Source organism: Heptranchias perlo, chromosome 3 (genome assembly GCF_035084215.1).
Source record: "Heptranchias perlo isolate sHepPer1 chromosome 3, sHepPer1.hap1, whole genome shotgun sequence".
NCBI classification, from domain to species: Eukaryota; Metazoa; Chordata; class Chondrichthyes; order Hexanchiformes; family Hexanchidae; genus Heptranchias; species Heptranchias perlo.
In genome coordinates, this window is record NC_090327.1 from 63,391,578 (window position 1) to 63,412,925 (window position 21,348).

The 21,348-nt window shown below is 39.9% G+C and overlaps 1 protein-coding gene across 1 annotated transcript in view; it reads right to left on the reverse strand.

Moving 5' to 3' along the window:
* Nucleotides 1-16,545, reverse strand: part of LOC137314905 (peroxidasin homolog) — a 573,760-nt gene extending 557,215 nt beyond the window's left edge. The window contains exon 1 of the mRNA XM_067979924.1: nt 16,328-16,545. Coding sequence (XP_067836025.1) covers nt 16,328-16,485 — 158 coding nt within the window. The 5' untranslated portion in view covers nt 16,486-16,545. The remainder of the gene's footprint in view (nt 1-16,327) is intronic.
* Nucleotides 16,546-21,348: the final 4,803 nt, after the last annotated feature.

Genomic DNA, 21,348 nt, shown 5'->3' on the forward strand with positions numbered 1-21,348 from the left:
AGAAGGTGGTGGTGAGCCGCCTTCTTGAACCGCAGCAGTCCGTGTGGTGACGGTTCTCCCACAGTGCTGTTAGGAAGGGAGTTCCAGGATTTTGACCCAGCGACAATGAAGGAACGGCGATATATTTCCAAGTCGGGATGGTGTGTGACTTGGAGGGGAACGTGCAGGTGGTGTTGTTCCCATGCGCCTGCTGCCCTTGTCCTTCTAGGTGGTAGAGGTCGCGGGTTTGGGAGGTGCTGTCGAAGAAGCCTTGGCGAGTTGCTGCAGTGCATCCTGTGGATGGTGCACACTGCAGCCACAGTGCGCCGGTGGTGAAGGGAGTGAATGTTTAGGGTGGTGGATGGGGTGCCAATCAAGCGGGCTGCTTTATCTTGGATGGTGTCGAGCTTCTTGAGTGTTGTTGGAGCTGCACTCATCCAGGCAAGTGGAGAGTATTCCATCACATTCCTGACTTGTGCCTTGTAGATGGTGGAAAGGCTTTGGGGAGTCAGGAGGTGAGTCACTCGCTGCAGAATACCCAGCCTCTGACCTGCTCTCGTAGCCACAGTATTTTGACATCATATTTACACAAGTGGAAAAAACTATACAGCATACAAGGTAATGTGTCGTACAACTTGTAGCCATAACACATGACAATAAATTATGCAAGGTTCATTTCCCAGTGTGCAGTTTCATTCGACAACAGCCCAAGAGAATCAGACATGAGGTTTGTGTGCCTGATAAGTGGCACTCTTAACTTTCCACTGGAAAATTGAGAGCACCACGAATTGTGCATGCTGACCTCCACACCCCATTCTCCAATCCGTGCTCCTGTTGAGTGAGGCTCCAAACCAGGAGCATAGCCTCTCAAAATTTACCCTACAGTGTTGACACATTGGGCTCAATTTTAAAACCGAGCCAGGGGGCGGGGGGGGGGTCAAATTGAGGTCGGGAAACCCGTTAGTACAGGTTTCCTGGACGTCCTTACGGTTATGATGCAAGTATGTCGTTTATTTTTGTTTGTCCGTTTCCCGTCCGACTGACCGGCCTGATTGACAGGCTGGTCTCAGTCGGACGGGAAACCAGCCAGGGAGAGGACGTGTTCAGGTGAGTCTGCAGGTAAGCCTTTGATTGTAAGGATGGGGGAGGGGTCATGGGTGGGCACTGGGGCATGGGTAAGCACGGGGCCATGGGTGGGCACAAGGCCATGGGTGGGCATAGGCTGGCACAAGGGCATAGGTTGGCATGGATGCGCATAGGTTGGCATGGATGCACATAGGTTGGCACGGTCATGAGTATGGGATGGGATCAGGGGTCAGTCATGGGGGTTATCGGGATTGGGGGTCATCGCGGGGGCCCGTAGGGATCATTGAGGGGGAGGATCAGGGGTTGGGGGTTGGAGGATCAGAGTGGGGAGAGGATTGGGGTCGGGGGAGGATCGGGGTCGGGGGAGGATTGGGGTCGGGAAGGATCGGGGTCGGAGGATCGGAGTGGGGGGAGGATCGGGGTTAGGGGGTTCTGCGATTGTTGGGGAACAGTGCAGGTAGACTTGTTAGGCCTGGGGGAAGCACTCCTGCTCCTCCGGGCCCACAAGCTGTGCCTTTCTAGGCACCTATCTGTTAGTCTCGGGTCTCCTCGCCTCCTTTCACGAGGTCTAATATAGAAGGCCCGGGAATCTCGGCCCCCCAGGGTTAAAATCAGAAAGTCCAGAAAAATGGAGACCCGAAGCCCCCTTGAAAGGTTTTAAGGTCCGACCCACCTCCTGAGAGCGGGTTGGTCACCAGCCCCTCTTCCCGCCCCAGTGAAAACCAGAAATGGGCGGGTCTGAAATGGTGGCAATTTTCAATGCCCCCTGACCCAACCCACCCGTTTTTCACTTTGAAAATTGAGCCCATTGAGTTCTACAAAATCTTGTCACTTTAGTTGTACAAAAGTTGTTTCCAGCTTTGGAATTCTTGTCCTCTCCTTGGAATAGGAAATGGTTTTGGGTTTTGAAAGGCTTTGTATAACTAGATTAAAATATAAAACATAATAATAAGAGGGTTTCCCATATGCGATATCAAGATTAGAAACCAGTACATTGCATCTAGGTCTTGCATGCTTGAACTTTCAACTTTGGCGGGGCGTAAAATAGGCAATAGAAAGGAAAATCGAGCAGGGTGTGTAACAGACGGCAGATCCGATATCCCCTGTTTTTTGACCCTGCTGAAGTTGAAATTTCCACTTATAAAGTCATATGTTCCCACAGAATCATGGAAATCTCATCACAGAAGGAAGCCATTCAGTCTACCATGCCTGTGCCAATGCTAGGTTCATATCAGAGCTATCTATTATATTCCTATTTCCCTTCACTTTCTCCATATTTTTCTTTAAGTCTTTATCCAAGAGTCAACTCCCATCTTCTCAGTGGGGAAGGAAGGGCATTCACAGTATATTGTAGGAGCCACAGTAAGTTGTGTAGCTTGGAGCAGGAAGTTACAAAGATACACAGACAGATTAAGTGAGTGGGAAAAACAGTGCCATATGGAGTTCAATGTGGGGAAATATGAGGTCATCCACTTTGGATTCAAGAAAGACAAATCAGAATATTTTCTTAATGGTGAGAGACTAGGAATTATGGAGGAGCAAAAGCAAAGTCAGAAACTAGTGCTTCTTCAGGGGAGTGACTTCACAATTAATTTATTCTTCGCACTTAATTATTCCTCATTTGGTATGTAATCAACAACAATTTGCATTTATTTAGAGCGTTTAACGTAGGAAAACGTTATCAGGTATGTCATAGCAGTGTAATCAGGCAAAAACTGAGACTGAGCCAAAGAAGGAGATATTTGGAGGGGTGACTAAAAGCTTGGTCAAAGAGGTAGGTTTTAAGGAAGATCTTAAAGGAGAGATGGAGAGGCAGAGGTTTAGGGAAGGAATTCCAGAACTTTGGACCTAGACAGCTGAAAGCACGGCCATCAATGGTGGGATGAAGGGAACAGGGAGTGCAGAAGAGGCCAGAGTTGGAAAACCTAAGAGTTCTCAGAGTAAGGTTGGAGGAGGTTACAGACATATGGAGGGGTAAGGCCATCAAGGGATTTGAACAGAAGGATGAGAATTTGAATTTGAGGCATTTGTGGATGAGGAAAAAGTATAAGTGCGAGCACAGGGGTGATGGGTTAAAAATACTTGAAACATTTATTTTTTAAAATTTCAACACTCATTACCTCTTTAGTATTTTGTTCTATAACAGTAGATAAACATTTCAGGAAGATATAGGGGTACAGGGAGAGAACAGGGCGGTGTGATTAATTTTGGATTGCTCTAGCAACGAGCTGTCGTAGACATGATGCAATAAATGGCCTTCTCTTGTGCTGCAAACCATTGTGATTCTATGATTCTATTTCTATCTGTTAATTGTTCGTCTATATCATTCACCCTTCTTTGTAAATACAAATGCAAAAGCCTTGTCAAGCATTCCTGCTATTCTTTTATTCTCTAGTATTGCTGTCTTAGAGACTCACTCCATCTTTGACTACCCTCTCACTTTTGATGTGGTTAAAAAAGTTCTTATTATCTTTTATATTGACCATTAGTCTTTTTCATCCTTTCTCTTAATCCTTCTAATCTCCCTTTTTGTTGCTCTTCTATTTTGGGGTTTCTTTAAAAGATAGCATTATTTAATTCTTCCTTGTGAGCCACAATGTGATGCTTGTAAACAGTAAAAGGGCGTACAGAGGTATGTACAAAAAATGCTGCCAACCCATCAATCCCACTTCTTCCCCAGACCGTGCAAAACCTGTCACATCATGGACTTTGCCTTACTCATTTAATCTACTTAGGGGAAGTTCTATAGAAATACTCCCTGAACCACAACGGTTATCAAACAATACGCTGCAACATTCATCCATTTTATATTGGGATCATCATGCTCTGTGGAGTAGTTGACCACCTCAGTGCGTGCTTATCTGTATAATCTTCAGCTCCTTCTCTAACCAAATATTGATCCAGCTCTGTTTTTTTTGAAGGAGTTAATCGACACAGCATGTTCTGGGAATCTGTACACATATCCAGTACTGTGTGTGTGTGTGTGTGTGGGGGGGGGGGGGGGAGGGGAGGGGGAGAATCTTGTCTTGTGCCTTGTTAACTTGTGCCTGTTAACCAGTTTGAAAATATTAAAAATGGCATTGGCCACACAAGCCTTCCATAACAGCAATGCTTTTGAACAGCCTCATAGATGTGATCGAATGCACTGAATAATAATAAAAAGTTTAATTCATGGAAAATGTCATTCATAACAAATGGATTCCAGAGCTGTGCCTGGCTTCATCAGGGAGAAACTTTTATTTCAGTAAAAGTTAGTTGTGGCACAATGATTTTGCAATGCATTATTATGTGACATATCATGCTGTGGTTTTTTTCTTCTCCTATTTATGTGTGGGTGTTAAATGAGAAAGAAACCATCCCACACAAAGAAAACAATGCGAATGTTGACAAAGTTCAAATAAATAATGTGAACAAATGCAAATCTAGGACATACATAACAAGTCCCCTTCTCCTAATTGGAGACAGGAATTGAAGAAGTCGACATATTTAAAACCACTTGTCTCTCAGACATTTCACATAAGACCAATCATTGATGCAATGTCAAAATCCTACAGGATGCCTTAGCTAGCAAAGTCTGGTACTGCATTCAATCCCTTCCATTGATCACAGAGTTGAAATTGGTTAAGTATCAGATGGATACAGAGTTATTGTATATGGTATTATTCCTGTAATTTTGTTCTGCAGCCTCACTATTCTCAAAGCTCTCTTTTTCATCTAGGTAGGACAAAAGATTGCCAAGCAAATATGCACCTATAAGTAGCAGGTAGAATGGATGGATATTTCAATATCCAATATCTTCATCTAAAAAAAAATTGCTTAATGAGATATTCATTCCAGTATTAAAGAAAGACATTGACTGAACTCTGGCTTTTTTTACCCCGAGCAGTTCTCACATTGTAATAGACAAAGGAGTACAGAGAATCAATTAAACTAATCATCAGCATTTTGAAAAGCTCAAATAAATCCAAACTGTCCACTTATCATTGCCTGATGTTCATCCAAATTATTTCCCAAGGTAAACAAAAGCACAGCTACATTTTGAAAGTTCAATGCTATATAACTGTTTAAAAAAACTTTCGAATATATTTAATTCCAGCCAAAATACACACACATCTCTCAAAAACTCTAACTAAAGAAGTGATTTTCGCAGAAATGTCCTGATAGTACATACTGTACGCTCTGGAGATGGATTTGAAAAGCTTCAATGTGTCCTCGACTTTCTTGTATAATTGATTTAGCCCTCACATATTAAAAACAGTAGTATATTAGTGCTATCTATATGTTTTGTGCTTCCAGTACATGTTTTGCTATGTACATTAATTAAAATATTTTTGATTGTTCAATAAGATATGCAACAATCATATGGTGTTGTTTAAATCTTAATAGTGATATGATGGTTTTGATTAAATCATGGCAGACTCTGCTGGATATTTGACAGCAGACACCCACTTTCAGTTTGAGATATCTATCATCACATTGGCACAACTGTTGTTGCAAACAGCACATGTGGTCCTGGCACAGAATCAAATCTCTTCTGTGGGAATGCAGTCACCATTTAAGTGTGCACCTTCAAAAATAATGTTTTTAATGGAAAACAATTATTCTAGAATTGATTGCACTTTATATTTTATTTACATATAATATACTCTTCGTCTATGAGCTAACTGCACTGCTCAAAAACATCACATTGCTGCCTTTAGTATCCTTCTAATCAAGATTTAAAAACTGTGGAATTCCTTACCATCCTTAGTCTTCTCTTCCTCATACAATCTAAAGATTTTAAATCTAAGTTTGGCTTAAATGCTGCTTCTTGGTTTATCCCATAGAAACATAGGAGCAGAAATTGGCCATTCAGCCCCTCAAACCTGCTCCGCCATTCAATTAGATCATGGTTGATCTGTACCTCAACACTGTTTACCTGCCTTAGCTCCATATCCCTTGATACCCTTACCTAATAATAATTTATTGATCACAGTCTTGAAAGCTCCAATTGTCCCAACATCCACAGCCTTTTGGGAGAGAGAATTCCAGATTTCTACTACCCTTTGTTCTCTCCTACTCTCTTTCCAACCTTAATGGTGTCTTGCACTAAGTCCTTCACCTAGATTTCTGAATATTAAAATAAAATGTACAAAGAAGCAATTTCATTGGTCAAGAGAACAGCCATTACTGTGTAATAGAAGCCTACATTCATGCAAAGTGATCAAAATGCCAAACTTCAAATTCTTAAACTGCCACTATTACTATACATTTGTTTTTGTCCCATGTACTAATGGTTATAATGAATGTTCAGGTTTGCTTTAACTTATAATATGGGAGTTTGTGCTGTTTAAAGCACAAGGCATTAAGCTTCCTCTCCCTGTTCCAGTTTAAAGCATGCTGGAGCATTCATTAGAACTTCAATAAGAGATTATTACGCTGGAGAAGTAGAACGATGGTATTAGTGAGCCATTAAACTGTAAGTACTATGTTGACCTTTTCTAATACAGACAGGACTAATCTAGAGTGGCCTGTGGATGCCACTTGTCTATTTTCCCAGTGTAACAATCTTTCATTATAGTTCTAATGAATGCCTCAGCATGTTTTATCTTTGTGCGTCCTCATTATAGCAGCCACGAATATTAATATAATAAAAAGCTCTGACTATGAACACCTGTAATGTGAGTCTCTTTGATTAAATGCACTTATCATTACAAGAAAACACCATTAAATGTATATGTATTGATTCCAGCTGCTGTCATATATTCTGTAAGTGCAGAAGAATTAACAATATTAATCTATTTCTAACAGCAGATTTGCACAAGGTGACTGCAAAGTATAAAAGTGGCCTAATACATTCTTCCAGAATGAGTACATAGTGTGACAAAAGCAGCAATCATTCAAACAACCATAGCGATAGCTATTTGTTTCTAATCAGCTTTCATCGCACAGGTCAGAAGACTTAAATTGTAAGTTAAACCCTGGCTGTTTCTTTTCATTAAAGTAGTTCAGCTGTGGGGTCAGGGCTCAAATCCAGATACTCTGATGCCAGTATGGTTCCTGAATGAAATGAGTTTGAGCAGTCTCAATCTTGTTCCTGGTGGACGTATATTTTACTCAAAAAAAAATGTCCATAATGTGGCCTTCTGATGTGGGGTGTGGAAATATAACTCTAATGCTTCTCTGAAACTGAAGTCAGGCACATTGCTGGAGCAGTATCGATGGATATTTACCTGACCTAGGAATACCTGACGCTGTCCATGATTGTGGCAAAATATTTCATTTTCTCTTACTGACATCCATCAGCTCACAATACACCCCACTCAAAAAAAAAATTGGAAACCACTGAGGATTTACTAATCCAAGAATACACTACATGTAGCAGTAGTTAATACCATTTATGATGGGAAGTGCTCAGATTTGTCCTGCAATCTGACCTGTACAATATTGGGCCAATTCTTGTTGGAAAAATAATGGTGTGTTAATAACGCACGCCATTATTAATGCACAAATCAACCAGCAAGTTCTGGGGATTAAGCGATACGGCATGACATCAAGGCAGCATTTGACTGAGTTTGGCATCAAGGAGCCCTAGTAAAATTGAAGTCAATGGGAATCAGGGGGAAAACTCTCCAGTGGCTGGAGTCGTACCTAGCACAAAGGAAGATGGTACTGGTTGTTGGAGGCCAATCATCTCAGCCCCAGGACATTGCTGCAGGAGTTCCTCAGGGCAGTGTCGTAGGCCCAACCATCTTCAGCTGCTTCATTAATGACCTTCCCTCCATCATAAGTTCAGAAACGGGGATCTTCAGTGTTCAGTTCCATTTGCAACCCCTCAGATAATGAAGCAGTCCATGCCCGCATGCAGCAAGACCTGAACAACATCCAGGCGCATGAGAACACCACCACCCGCACGTTCCCCTCCAAGTCACACACCATCCCGACTTGGAAATATATCGCCGTTCCTTCATCGTCACTGGATCAAAATCCTGGAACTCCCTTCCTAACAGCACTGTGGGAGAACCTTCACCACACGAACTGCAGCAGTTCAAGAAGGCGGCTCACCACCACCTTCTCAAGGGCAATTAGGGATTGGCAATAAATGCTGGCCTCGCCAGCGACGCCCACATCCCATGAACGAATAAAAAAAAAGTTGCGAATCTCCAGAATTTGCTGGTCTATTTACGCCGCTCCACCGTTCACTTTGCCTTTAGCCTCCCCATTCTTTGTAAGAACTTGCTGGGTTTATACATTAATTGCCCATTAAACTTGCCGCAGAAAGTTAGGACTGGAATTTAACAGCATAAATACCTTTTTAATGATGTGGTAATTGTTGATGCAATGCCAATCAACTTCTCTGGCCCAGAAAGGAAACAATCTAAACTGGTCAATCTCATTCCTGCATGTAGTAAATTGTTGTTAGAGATTTTCAAATGTCAAATTTTAAATTTAAATTTTTTTTCTTTCTATGCCTTTTTTTTCTATCTCTTAATCCAATCTTTCTTTCCCTCTCATTATTTCTCTTTCTGTACCTGATTTGATTCTAATTCACCCTCCTTCTCCGTCATTTCTCTGTTTCTTTCTCAATCCTTAAATCTCATTGGTTAAGGAGAGACACTGTTGGTCTCGTCGTTCACTAAGGTCCCAGATGCCCCATTGCCCTCATCACACGTTATCAGCTTGCACTTCCAGCAAGTTACGGCGCAAAAAAATTTTGTGCTGAAGGGTGCAGGAAAAAGTCTAATTAATGGCATACGCCGCGAGATGCCCCACTCCAGCAAGATCTTGGTCATTATGTCCTATAGTTCCATAATGATAAAATGTGGTAATCATCAGTCATTTTTTAAAGAAACATTGCCTATAATTCTGAGCCTAGGTCATGGTGTCTAGCGTCAGCATACACATGTTGTAAATTCAGTCTAAATGTTTTCCTACAAACCAGAAGTTTTGCATTAGAATGGATAGAAATAAATCAAAGCCTGAGTAAATATTCTCTTTAAAATATACTTGCCTTTAATAGGATTCCTATTAACTGATGCAATATAATATACAGACAAAAATAAGCAGATCACCCTGGACCTGTGTAAACTATCCATGTCAATTGGATTAGCAATGACCAGTTAAAATCTTTATAAAAACAATGTTTGGCAAGTCTTTTTGTAGAAAGGTGTGCTTCATTTCCATCACAATAATGTCACGTGCAAGTGACATGGTGATGTGGCCTGACATAATGTACATAATGTGTTTTAGACAAATGGGAAGATAGCCAAGAACTTTTTCACAAAGGCAGTGTTCCTTCATGGCATTAACTGTTGCTAATCAGGACTGTTAGACTCAATACTTTGAGGAAAGATCTGTAATGGATTAGGAAATTTATCTCTAACAGTAGTCAGAAATATGCCTTTTATTTAGAATTGTGGTAGTTTTTTAATTTTTTAAGATACTTTTCAGAGGCTCAATTTGCTTACTTAAACATAGTCAGAAAAAACAAACTCATTCTGAAATATTTACCATAACTGCAACATAACAATCTCTCCATGTTGAAAGTACAGATGTACATATGTTGAAGCCTGTGCTGTGAGTAAATTGCTTAGCAATAGCCGGCTTAAATATTGCAACAACCCACAAGTTAAATTTATTTTGCAAATACTTTGAATGTGCTTGTTACATTACATTCAAGTTTCAGATATATTGATACCTCCCTCTCTCTATATATAAAAACAGCTTTCATTGTTAGCTACAAAAAGACACATTCCTTCTTGCCCTCCCCCATCATGTGCAACTCTACCCAAAGCAAACTTATGAGCATAATATCGATGGAACATATGCCAGTAGGAACAGGTGATGCATGATCTCTGCCTGGAACTCAAGAAGAACCAGGTAGTCCGAAGCTCCTTCCTGGAGGCCTAGGTGATGCAAGTATCCCCTTCCCACAAACAGAAATCCAACTGTCCCCTCACCCCCCCCCCCCACCACAGATGGGAAAAGTAGATAAGCATGGGAAGGGCAATAAATTAAATGCAGCCCTCCAACTAAAGCTAGGAGCGATGAGCTAATCCTGCAAGTCTGCCAATCCATGTAGGCAGAATTCCCATTATTTACTTCCCCCCCAACCAAAGCTCAACTGTTCCTAAGGGCCCATAACTAAACAAATAGATTCATCACTTAAAAGTACACTGCCCCAGCAAATGTATGATCTATGCCAGCAATCCTAATGTACCAATGCATTCTCCCAAAGTACTGATGCATCCTCCCATATGTATTGTGTGATATATGTTTGTAATTTTATGGGCATAAATTTATAATAACTAAATAATATATAGGAGGTAAATGAGTGTTTAGATCATATTACATTTAAATCCTAATGAATAACATGTTTGTCAAGAAATATTATTTTTGGATCATGTTTACTGTATTCTTGGATCAGAAATGTTGTACTGTGTGAGTTAGGAATATTGCACGTTGGAATTCTATGTTTGGCTAACGTATGCATTTGTTTGGAGTCTATTGTGCAACATTTTATTAGGCCTGATTAACAGATAACATTGTTGCCCTCCAAAATGAACAATAAATTGTACTTTCTTATGATTATATTTTCACTTCATAATTAGAACCCAAAGTAGTCACCTTTAAATTAACAGAAAAGTTCAGCAGTGGCATTGGATCTAAAACTACTGACACATTTTAACTGTCATTATACTCCTCACAGCTACAATTTCAGCAGATTGTGCTTCAATTCTTGTTATAATGTATTAGTAGCAGCAGCTGACTTATTAAAGAAGTACATGCTCCTGAATTTTTACAGTATTTGAAATATTATGAAGCAAGGGTATGCATACATTTGCCTTCCTGAACCATATAGGTGTGTACCATGGGGCTTTGGGAGCGACATATACATCTGGGATTTCTGTGGGGGTTGTCCCAATCTCTCGCTATAACTTCAGTGGAAACCTCAGAGAAACAGTATAAATGACCATTTATGTAATTTCTCTGGGCTTTCTGCTGAACTTACGGCAGATGATCAGAAGAACCCACATGGAAATTCTATTCTATAAAGCTTAACTCCAAGTTGCCATTAATTTGCACAGATCACAAGTTGCTGATACTATCAGATCTTGGTGCTGAGTTAGGATTTATCCACTAACAGGCAACAGCACTAGAAATAGTTCTTTCCAAACCTCCAGGGCCACAAAATTCAAACAGGACAAATTCGCAAGTAAGAAATAAGCACAACTAGGACTAAGGTGCTTTTGCTTTGAGGGCCGATTGTCAGGGCTCGGGGGCCTCATGTAGTCCTCAGGCTACAGGTAAAACACCCGTTATAATGGACACTGATGGGTGTCTCGGGCATATTTTCCTCTGCACAAAAAGGTATCTGTAAATAAATAGATGAATAAGGCTAATAGAATGGGTGAAAAATTCTGTTTCTACTTAATCTTACTCCCATTGGAAGATGTCTGAAAGGAATAAGAAAAAAATCCACCGCTCTCTGGGGAAGGGAGTTCCACAGACTCACAACCCTCAGAGAGAAAACATTTCTCCTCATCTCCGTGTTAAATGGGAGACCCCTTATTTTTAAACTATGTCTCCTAGTTCTAGTCTCTCCCACAAGGGGAAATATCCTCTCAGCATCTACCCCATCAAGTCCCCTCAGGATCTTATATGTTTCAATAAGATCACCTCTCATTCTTCTAAACTCCAATGTATACAGGCCCAACTTGTCCAACCTTTCCTCATAAGATAACCCCCTCATCCCAGGAATCAGTCAAATGAATCTTCTCTGAACCGCCTCTAAAGCAATTATGTCCTTTCTTAAATAAGGAGACCAAAACTGCACACAATATTCTAGATGTGGTCTCACCAATGCCCTGTACACCTGTAGCAAAACATCTCTACTTTTATATTCCATTCCCCTTGCAATAAATGACAACATTACATTTGCCTTCCTAATCACTTGCTGTACCTGCATACTAACTTTTTGTGACTCATGTACTGGGACATCCAGATCCCTCTGTACCTCAGAATTCTGCAATCACTCTCCATTTAAATAATATACTGCTTTTCTATTCCTCCTGCCAAAGTGGACAAGTTCATATTTTCCCACATTATACTCCATCTGCCAAATTTTTGCCCATTCACTTAACCTACCTATATCCCTTTGCACTGTCCTATGTCCTCTTCACAACATACTTTCCTACCTACCTTTGTGTCATCAGCAAATTTAGCAACTGTACATTCGGTCCCTTCATCCAAGTCATTGATATAGATTGTAAATAGTTGAGGCCCCAGCACTGATCCCTGTGGCACTCCACTCGTTACATCTTGCCAACCTGAGAATGACCCATTTATGCCTACTCTGTTTCCTGTTTGCTAACCAATCCTTTATGCATGCTAATATGTTACCCCTACACCATGCGCTCTTATTTTGTGCAGTAGCCTTTGATGTGGCATCTTGTCAAATGCCTTCTGGAAGTCCAAGCACACCACATCCACAGAATCCCCTTTGCTTGCTACTTCCTCAAAGATGGGTGCAATTGGCATTGTTGGGTATCTCACAGAGCTGCAGGAGTTTGGAAGAGATGAGAGAGTTGGTTGCCTCTCTGACTGTTACAAATTTCAACTTATTGAATTTTTCAGGGAAACATGGAAAGACAAAGCTGACCTCTGACTCACCCACGGTAATCAGTGTCCAGGTTTGGCTTGTCATACTGCCAATCAAAACTGCCACATTGAATGAGGAACCTCCCCCTCCAAGGCACCTACATTGCCTATTCAGCTAATACTCCTATTATGCTTAAAAGAATGGAGCATTCCAACATTATAGGTGCAAATGTCTCTAAAATGTATAAATGAACCCTTAAACTGATATGGTATGTGAGAAACACAATTCTGTTAGCTATTTCATCTGGTCCCAGCTATTGGGCCAAATCAACATTCCCAGATAACTTTTGTTGTTTGGAGTTAACCCCTTATGGACTGAATTTAACTGAATAGCAACATCATAATATAAATTAACCCATAATCCCTCCTAGACCAAAACTATCAGTGTGATATCCACGGTGAGCAAACATTTGGGTTGCAAAGGGACAGTTCCAGTTTGAACCAATCATCGGGGCCTTACAATTTGCCCTAGTGTATGTGGGCAGTATGTTGATTTCTTTGCTAGTAACTGTGCATGTTCAATTTGCTTTATTTTTTCTTAACAACCAACAACTGATTGAGTACATGTGGTGCTTCAGCACATATGATGTACATCTTCAATATGTTTAGTTGCTATTTTTATGCCATGAGATTTGTGAATTTCTGCATTGTAGTGGTGTACCTTTGCCCTACTTCTAAATGCTCCCCTAACTGAGGGAGGCATCTTGTGCAGGGCTACCAGATAATAGAGACTAGCCACTGACATTATCATGTCTCTCAGCTGCTCCTGTGCTTTATCATACATGCCGCTGCTGAACGACCTGTCCTTCAGAAACCCACAGGGTGTAAAATAGTGAGTTTTCATTCGGACTTTGAATCCCTCACTCAAGGTTGCCCATAAGCATTCTCTAAATAAATCAAATGAAGCCTTGGCAACTCATTAGTTTTTGGTCCCAAAGCATTAAGAGCAGAGATTCTCCTACTGCTGTCCTTAGGGCCTCTGTTCTGTGGTCACCAATGCAGCTACTGCTGGTGCTTCCTACATAACGACAGGACGATAGTGCAGATGATTTTTTGTCCACCCCTTGCACTGCCATGTAGATGGAGACAAGTACCTACTCATCATGGTCCACGTATTGTGACATCTCGGTAGGAAACCAGGTCTGATCAAAGTCAGCCGATGATGGGCTTTAAGTGCACTGGATCTCTGCCCTGAATCTGTTGACCCCTCATATGTACAAATACACACATAAAATTACATACATAGAATCTATAGCACAGAAACAGGTATTTGGCCCAACTGGTCTATGTCGGTGTTTATACTCCACACAAGGCTCCTTCCACTCTAATTACCACTTCCCATCCTTCTCTTTCATCCCTTTATTGACTTCTTTCTCATGTATCCATCGAGCCTCCCCTCAAATGATTCACAGCTATATGCTTCAACCACTCCATGTGGCAGCGAGTTACACATTTTCATCACTATCTAAAGAAATTTCTCCTAAATTCTTCATTTAATCTGTTAGTGGCTACCTTATACTTATGCCTCCTTGTTATGGTGTCACCACCTCTCCGAGGCCTCAGTACCTGCAACTTTTGCTTCATCCTGGGCCAGTTCATGTAACATAAGCTGCAAATCACACAATCTAAATAATATAGTGTACTCTATGGTGTGCACCTCCTCCAACCTGAGTAGGTTCAAAGCTTTGCAAAGCCATGCTCCATGTACTAAATGTATTCAAAAGTAGTTAAAGGCCCTGTGAGGGTCCATGAGCTGTGCAATTCTTACCCTCCTACTGTGTGCGAGTTTGGCCTTTATCAGGGTGTGGATTAAGACACAATGGGGTAGATTTTCGTCTTCACCACCTGGGCAGGGATCTGGAAGATCACTCACCAACCTTTATAGAAATCGCCCGATTTTTAGGACTTGTTTTTGACATCACATTACATGTTACGTTAACTTGATATTTTCAATTGTTTTTACTATGCTCCTTACTATGCGCTCCTTAACATGTTGAAAAGCTCATTGGTGCCCTGAGCTGGAGGCCTGAAAGATCACCCCATCCGCAATAAGAAATAAAATGGTGAGGCCAACAGCAAGTGCCAGCAATGGCAGCAAGTTACTTTTGCTACCAACAACACTTTCCCTCCACTGGCACACAGCAAAACTGCTTCCACTGTCGATATATCATTCACACTACAAAAGTGCCTCTAATGGCATGTATGCTATCAAATCCAACAATATAAGGTAAGTAGGATATGAGATCAGTAGCATTTACTCTACTGCAGACCAGAGCTTTTCATTCCAGCTGTGCTGGGGTGGAGCAAGGATGAGTGTACAGTGACATAAAGTGCCACAAAAGTATTCTGTTTCCTACGGGCATACAGAGCACATCAAAGGCTGAGTCCCATGTAAGACCAGGAGCCTGTTTACATTACACTTATACAATAACCATACCAATATATTTAGCAGGGTGAGATTGTGTACCGGACTGATATTAATCTGAGAGGTTTACAACACACAAGGTTCATTTCTGAGCGGGGTGGAGTCCACACTGGCCTCATTCCAGCACACATTTCGCTGCTTAAATTATTGCTATTTGAGGGTAGTAACAGCTCAACCATGTCAACTCTGGTCCCAAGCCCAATATACTTTCATTTCAAAGTTCATAGTTGTTGAGAAACAAGATATTTATACAACTACAGCTATGATCTTCAATTCTAAAATATAGGAAAAGGGTCATTCCAGATCATTCTATTAAAACTCACAAAAGGGACTGATTAAAACCTTACTCAGAAACAGCGTGATTCCAGACCACAGTTCCAGAATCTCTCCAGCACTTAATATATTTATTTTTCAGAGCTCACCAATATTTCCAGAAAACAGTACTTCCAAATGTCAACGTAGCCTTAGGGAATCGCCTTACAGAATAATGAACTGATCCCTAGCATGTCCAGAGATTATTATTATTTAAGAGGGGTTTGTAATTTAAGCCATTAGGAAAGAAAGTAGTTTCCTCACAGCTTTTGGAAAATAGTTGACAAATTCCAGACATGGCATTTCTGCACAGTTAGGTTTAAGATTTTTATTTGCCTTACTTATTAAAATGTATTTTCAGTAAGCTGAAATCAACTGGAGCTGATACTTATGCAGAACTAATCCAATCATTGTAGGTTCTACTTATTCAGTCCATAGCATGAAATAATCTAGCTTCCCCAAGTTCACTACAAACTAATTCCGCAGCTCTTTTCACACACATTAAACTTTGCACAAAATAACAAAAAAAAGAAATCTCAGCAGGTGCCAGTAAACTGGCATTTCATTCATCCTGGCAGCCTTCTCATACTTCCCCATTCATTTCAAAGCAGTCACTTTAACATCATTTATATAATGGAAAATCACAGAAGTTACAGCAGATAGCTTTCAAAAACAGAAGTTAAAACTGAGACTTTCCAACAGCACATAACAATCTTTAAATCTATTCCCAAACTGAGATTAATTAGGCCTACTTCATAAACATAATTGCACTTCAGACTTAAAGTTCCTTAGACTACACAATGACCGTAACAAGTCAGAAGTTAACTGAACTCAGATTGAGAAACAAACTTTCAAAACAGTTCTAAAAGAAAGTTCTGTACTCACAGAATAACAGTCTGCGGTGCCACTTTGGGAATGTGATCCAGCATCAAGTGCATACAGCGGACAGTGGTTCTGAAGCACAGACAACGGCTAGGGCAGGAGGAGAGTGTAGGGAAGAGGAGAAAGAAAATAGTTACGAAAAGGAAACATTTGTGTCCCATCCTGAGAGAGATTAGAGCAGTGGCAGTGCCTGGAGCTGCAGAAACTGAACTGGAAGAGTGAGTGGGGTCTGGGCAAGTTTAACTCAGCCTGAGCATCCAATCAGACCACAACCAGGATCATATTACAGCACAGGGAGCAGAAAGAATCCAGCAGCTTTATCCACAAAACACTGCCAAGATTAGGGTCGTCCTAATGCTGGGATTTAAAGACACAAAATTACCGGTACAGTTTCTACAAAACAAGTGAAGAGACAGGGTGATTTTTGGAAGGGGCAAGGAGAGATTCACTTCAAAGTGGGATTTGTAAACCAATGTACTTTATACATCCTACAACTGTAGTGCATGGAATCTTCCACATTACAGACAAGTTTAAACATTCATTCATCTTGGTATCTAGGATTGTAGATGAGGAACATTGGCCGTTATGAGATGTTTTTTTCTTATCCCTCCCCCTTTTGGTTCTCAGATACTGTCCAATATTTCGGAAACTAAAACTGGACAAAGGTGTTCTTGATGAACTTTGGCAATGATTTAACATAATGCAAATGTGATACATTCTACCTACATAATGAGATTTTTAATTATAGCACTAATCATCGGAAATGTAATTTAAATATCAATAACTATTGATGCACAATGAGTTAAGCTAAATATAATTACTAAAAGATTCATGATAGGATGTTTATTATTTGCTTAGATTAACACTATTATCATTGCATTCTACAGGCTATTCCTTTTGGGATCTAAAGTTTCTACATGTCTAGTTTTTTTTTCAAAAATTCTCCACTTTCCTCACTTCCTGTCTTCCTCTGCTGAGTCATACAGAGGTTCATATCTACAGGCACTCACCATCCTGTAGTCCCTTGTTCAAGTGGTTGTTCTTCATTTCTGTGGCTAGATAGTGAGTGTTGGCAGGTTTACTTGTAGCAATCATCACAAATCTGATCCTGTCCTTGTTCCATGTTCACACATGCAAACTTTCCTGGTGGCACTATGTATGGAATCCTGACTGATTTTGCCCTCCGTAACCAGGAACACGAGGCCAAATTGCAGGGCATCTAAATGCCATTGCAGTTGAAATCTCGTTGTTTAGTACTGACCAGAGATCAAATGGAACCTCTTGATCTGTGTAACTCAGTATCACCCGGGTGCTGCATTGACCCACAAAGTCACTGAGGAGCCAATTTCAGGTATGTTATGATTTTTGCATCAAAACATTATAGGAATGTGCACATTTTAACACAGCTGATTTTTTTATTTCTAATTATACTTAATCTTTTGCAATTTAAAACGGTTGTAGAGATTGCCTTTTCTCCATTACAAAATAGAAAACGTGGACAGGTTTAAAGCTACAGTGAAAGCAGTAAGGTTAATAAAGGCAGCAACCGATTGTGGTTCATTTGGAATTATGGCCCAGAATTTCCTCAAACAGCGTAATTGGCGAGTTACATCAAAATTTATGCCCGTTGTCATGCCAATATTGCCAGCAGGTGCTTACACCGAAATTTCCTGCCAATCTCATTAACATTCAGCAGAAACTAAAAACCAACGTAAACAAGCAGAAATCAGCATTAGCAGTCCTAAGAAAAGGACACAAATTCCTTCTTTAAATTCCTCTTTATCTAAGAAAATTAAAATTTTAAACCATGAAACCACCATTAACGCACAGCAGGCACAGCATGTTGAAGAAAATGCAATCTTGAAACCTTTTCAATTTTTAATGTAACTAATTCTGATGCTAAATAAATGCACTCAAAGATACAGAAAATACAGTGCACGTCACAGTGAAGATAAATTTTTAAAAATTGCTTAAAACATCACAATAAAGAAATATCACTTTGGGTCCTGCTATGTCTAAAATTTTGCCAACACTCACTATCTATTGTTGTCTGTTCAAAACAGGTGTAAATGCAGGAAACTCATTTTCCCTGATCTTCTGAATGGAGGCGGGGCTATGTTAATGAGCAGAAGAGGGTTTCGATGGAGATTTCACTGAAACGGTGCAAAAGATCAAGGAAATTAGAGCATAGCATAAGTCACTTAAGCTCAAATTTCCTTGCTCTTTTACATTGAAAATTGGCGTAACTTCATACTTGCCTGCATAGGCTCTGAGGAAATTCAGGGCCTATATATTCTTTAGTAATTCGATTAGGAATAACATATCAAGATTCAGGGGAATTGACTTCAGGATAAGTACATAGCTAGGCCAAATAACCAAACAAACTTAAATGTGCTTCATTTGGCAGGACAGGCCCGGAACAGAGCTTTACTGTTAACAATTCAGTTCTAGCACTTTATGGGGAAAAAAATTGTTTTTGCCAACTTCTTTGCTGGGCAACAAAGTACTGTCACTGTCATACGATTGGCAGAACAGCATAGTGACTGAAGAACCTTGTTGGGCTGTTGTACATTTGTCAACCCAACTGAACTTGGAAGGCAAGAATATCAGTCATATGCGAAGATCGCATTATCTATTCAGTAAGCTTGAAACCTCAATTGAAGGGGAAAGCAGCTCAACTCACCTTGGAAGCAAGTTGCTTTATCTAAAGATAAAGGTTTGAGTGTCCACGTGGGAAACACGGCATCAGAATGTTCATCTAGAAAACCTGAAACATGATAGGGTTAGGAAAGACTGGAACATTGGTTGTCTCGATTGTGCAGTGAAAAGTCACTGGCACAAGATCCCAAGACAGAAAGAAATCATTGGAGAAGCTAAAGTAGGTGAAATGGTTATTGGGGATCAGTAATAGTTCTGTAATGGAGGTAGGTGGCTCAGACTTTTGCATTAAAATTAAAGGTTAACTCCTGTAGTATTTGAAAGGAATTCTACATAGTAGTATCTAGAGAGTCTGATTGATAGATATAGAATTAGTTTGTACTGGAACAAACCAAGCTGCTGTGCTTGTCCCTGTGGAATTTCAACTATAAAGGGTATTTGTTGAATATTATCAAAGTTTTCTACATCCATGTTTAATGTCTGAGCGCGAAGTCCAAATTCCGGTTTGTTTTCCTTTTTCAGTGTCCTTATCCAAAGTGCACAAAAGAATCTTCCTTGAATTTTCTGACTAAAGTTACAAGTTACAAGAAAGAGTTCAAACTGTACTCACACATTCTGCTATAGACTCAGACTGAGAAGATCATATGCTTTCTCTGCTTTTTAAAAAGACACTATCCTTATGAGGGTTGATTATAATATCAAATCAAATCTTATTATAAAATCACATTTCAAATCTGTGGGGACCACAGTTTTCTGATCAGGGAATCATACTAGTGATGCTCAAATTTCTCTAGGGCTTTAATAGTGTTTTGTTCATAGTCTGGGAGAAGTTTTTTCTAATAATAATGAGGCTCTACTAGATGTTTAGAAGGATAATTGCATAATTTAGTTAAATCTATTAAAGATCATTTATAGCTCTTTAAATATGGGTTGTTAATATAACAGCATGTAATATCTAGAGCACTCAGGAAAAATTCACACCATGTGGAGCTATTTATCATAACATTGTTGAATATTTTATCTTCCATTAGTAAAAATTACAACCAACAGAGCATAGTTAGAATATGTGAGTACAGATTGAAAAACAGATGACCTAAGCACATAAATCTTACCTTTAGGCCAATTTGTTGGATTTGATAGTTAGTAGGAGAAATTTAATAATCAACATAGAGACTGTTACGAGCACTCTAAAAATTTATGGCCAAAGCTGATCATGAGCATAGATAGCTACAGAGCTATAAAAACAGAAACTGTTCAATATAGTTGCAATGAAAATGGCTTGTAACTTTCAAGAATGAAAGAAGCAATCTACTTCAGATTGCAAGCACAGTTGTTATTGTCTGTCATATCTGCACTGTGACCTGCAAACACAAAACACTGAATCAGATACAGCATGTGTCTATACTGTTTAACAGTTGCCATATTGAAGGAGAGTGCAGAGAACCATGGTGCAAAATAACTGAGTGAAAGTAGTTGAGAACACCAGCAGCAGCGCAATGTAGCTTGATAAGTTATCTCCTGTGATCAGTTCTGCCAGCAGCAATGAAGACTAATTGTGGTTTAACCACAGATATAGTAGTGTTATTATGGTCACTCGCTGGTAACTTTTATTAAACTCAGTCACGTCATAATCAGAACAGTTACATGTGTCTGCACAGAGAGGAACAAGAAAGTTACGACAATAACTTTTGAATTAGTTTTAGACAACTCAGGAGGATGCCTTTAACCATTAATATCCTGTACTATCACAGTATATCACATTTACGTTTATGTCTTACATGTGTTCAGAGGTCACAAAGCCCAAACGATTTGTCACATGCAGTCATTAATGTCTCAATGACATGACAGACTGGCTTGGAGTGCCAACACCATCAACTACAATTGCTGTAATATTGCTAAATGCAAAACCTTTATAATTTATTCTAAACTCTTGTGCCTAGAGAATTTCTACAATACACCATACAAATATTTCTAATAATATCAAAATAGTGCACCTATGATACCATTAATATGGCGTTAATCCTTGATTAAAATCACTCTTAGTACAATATCTGATTAATCGGTGGTTATGAATAGTTTTCAATACTTTGAATGGAAGGTCATGTCAGTGATAATAAAACACACGGATAGTCACAACATGTTTTGTGTACTATAAAGGGCTGGGGAAGTTCAGTGCTGATGCAATTGTTGCATGAAGCTCTGATTATTAGTGATCTGTTTGACAATGAAAGCTATCCCCGGAACTTCCCCGGCTGGCTTACTGGATAAATGCACTGCCCAGTGTGGTACAGACCAGAGGGTATATTTTGCACTAAGTAGAAACTTCAAGAAAAATTCCTTTACTAAACTGTCATTATAAAACTCTC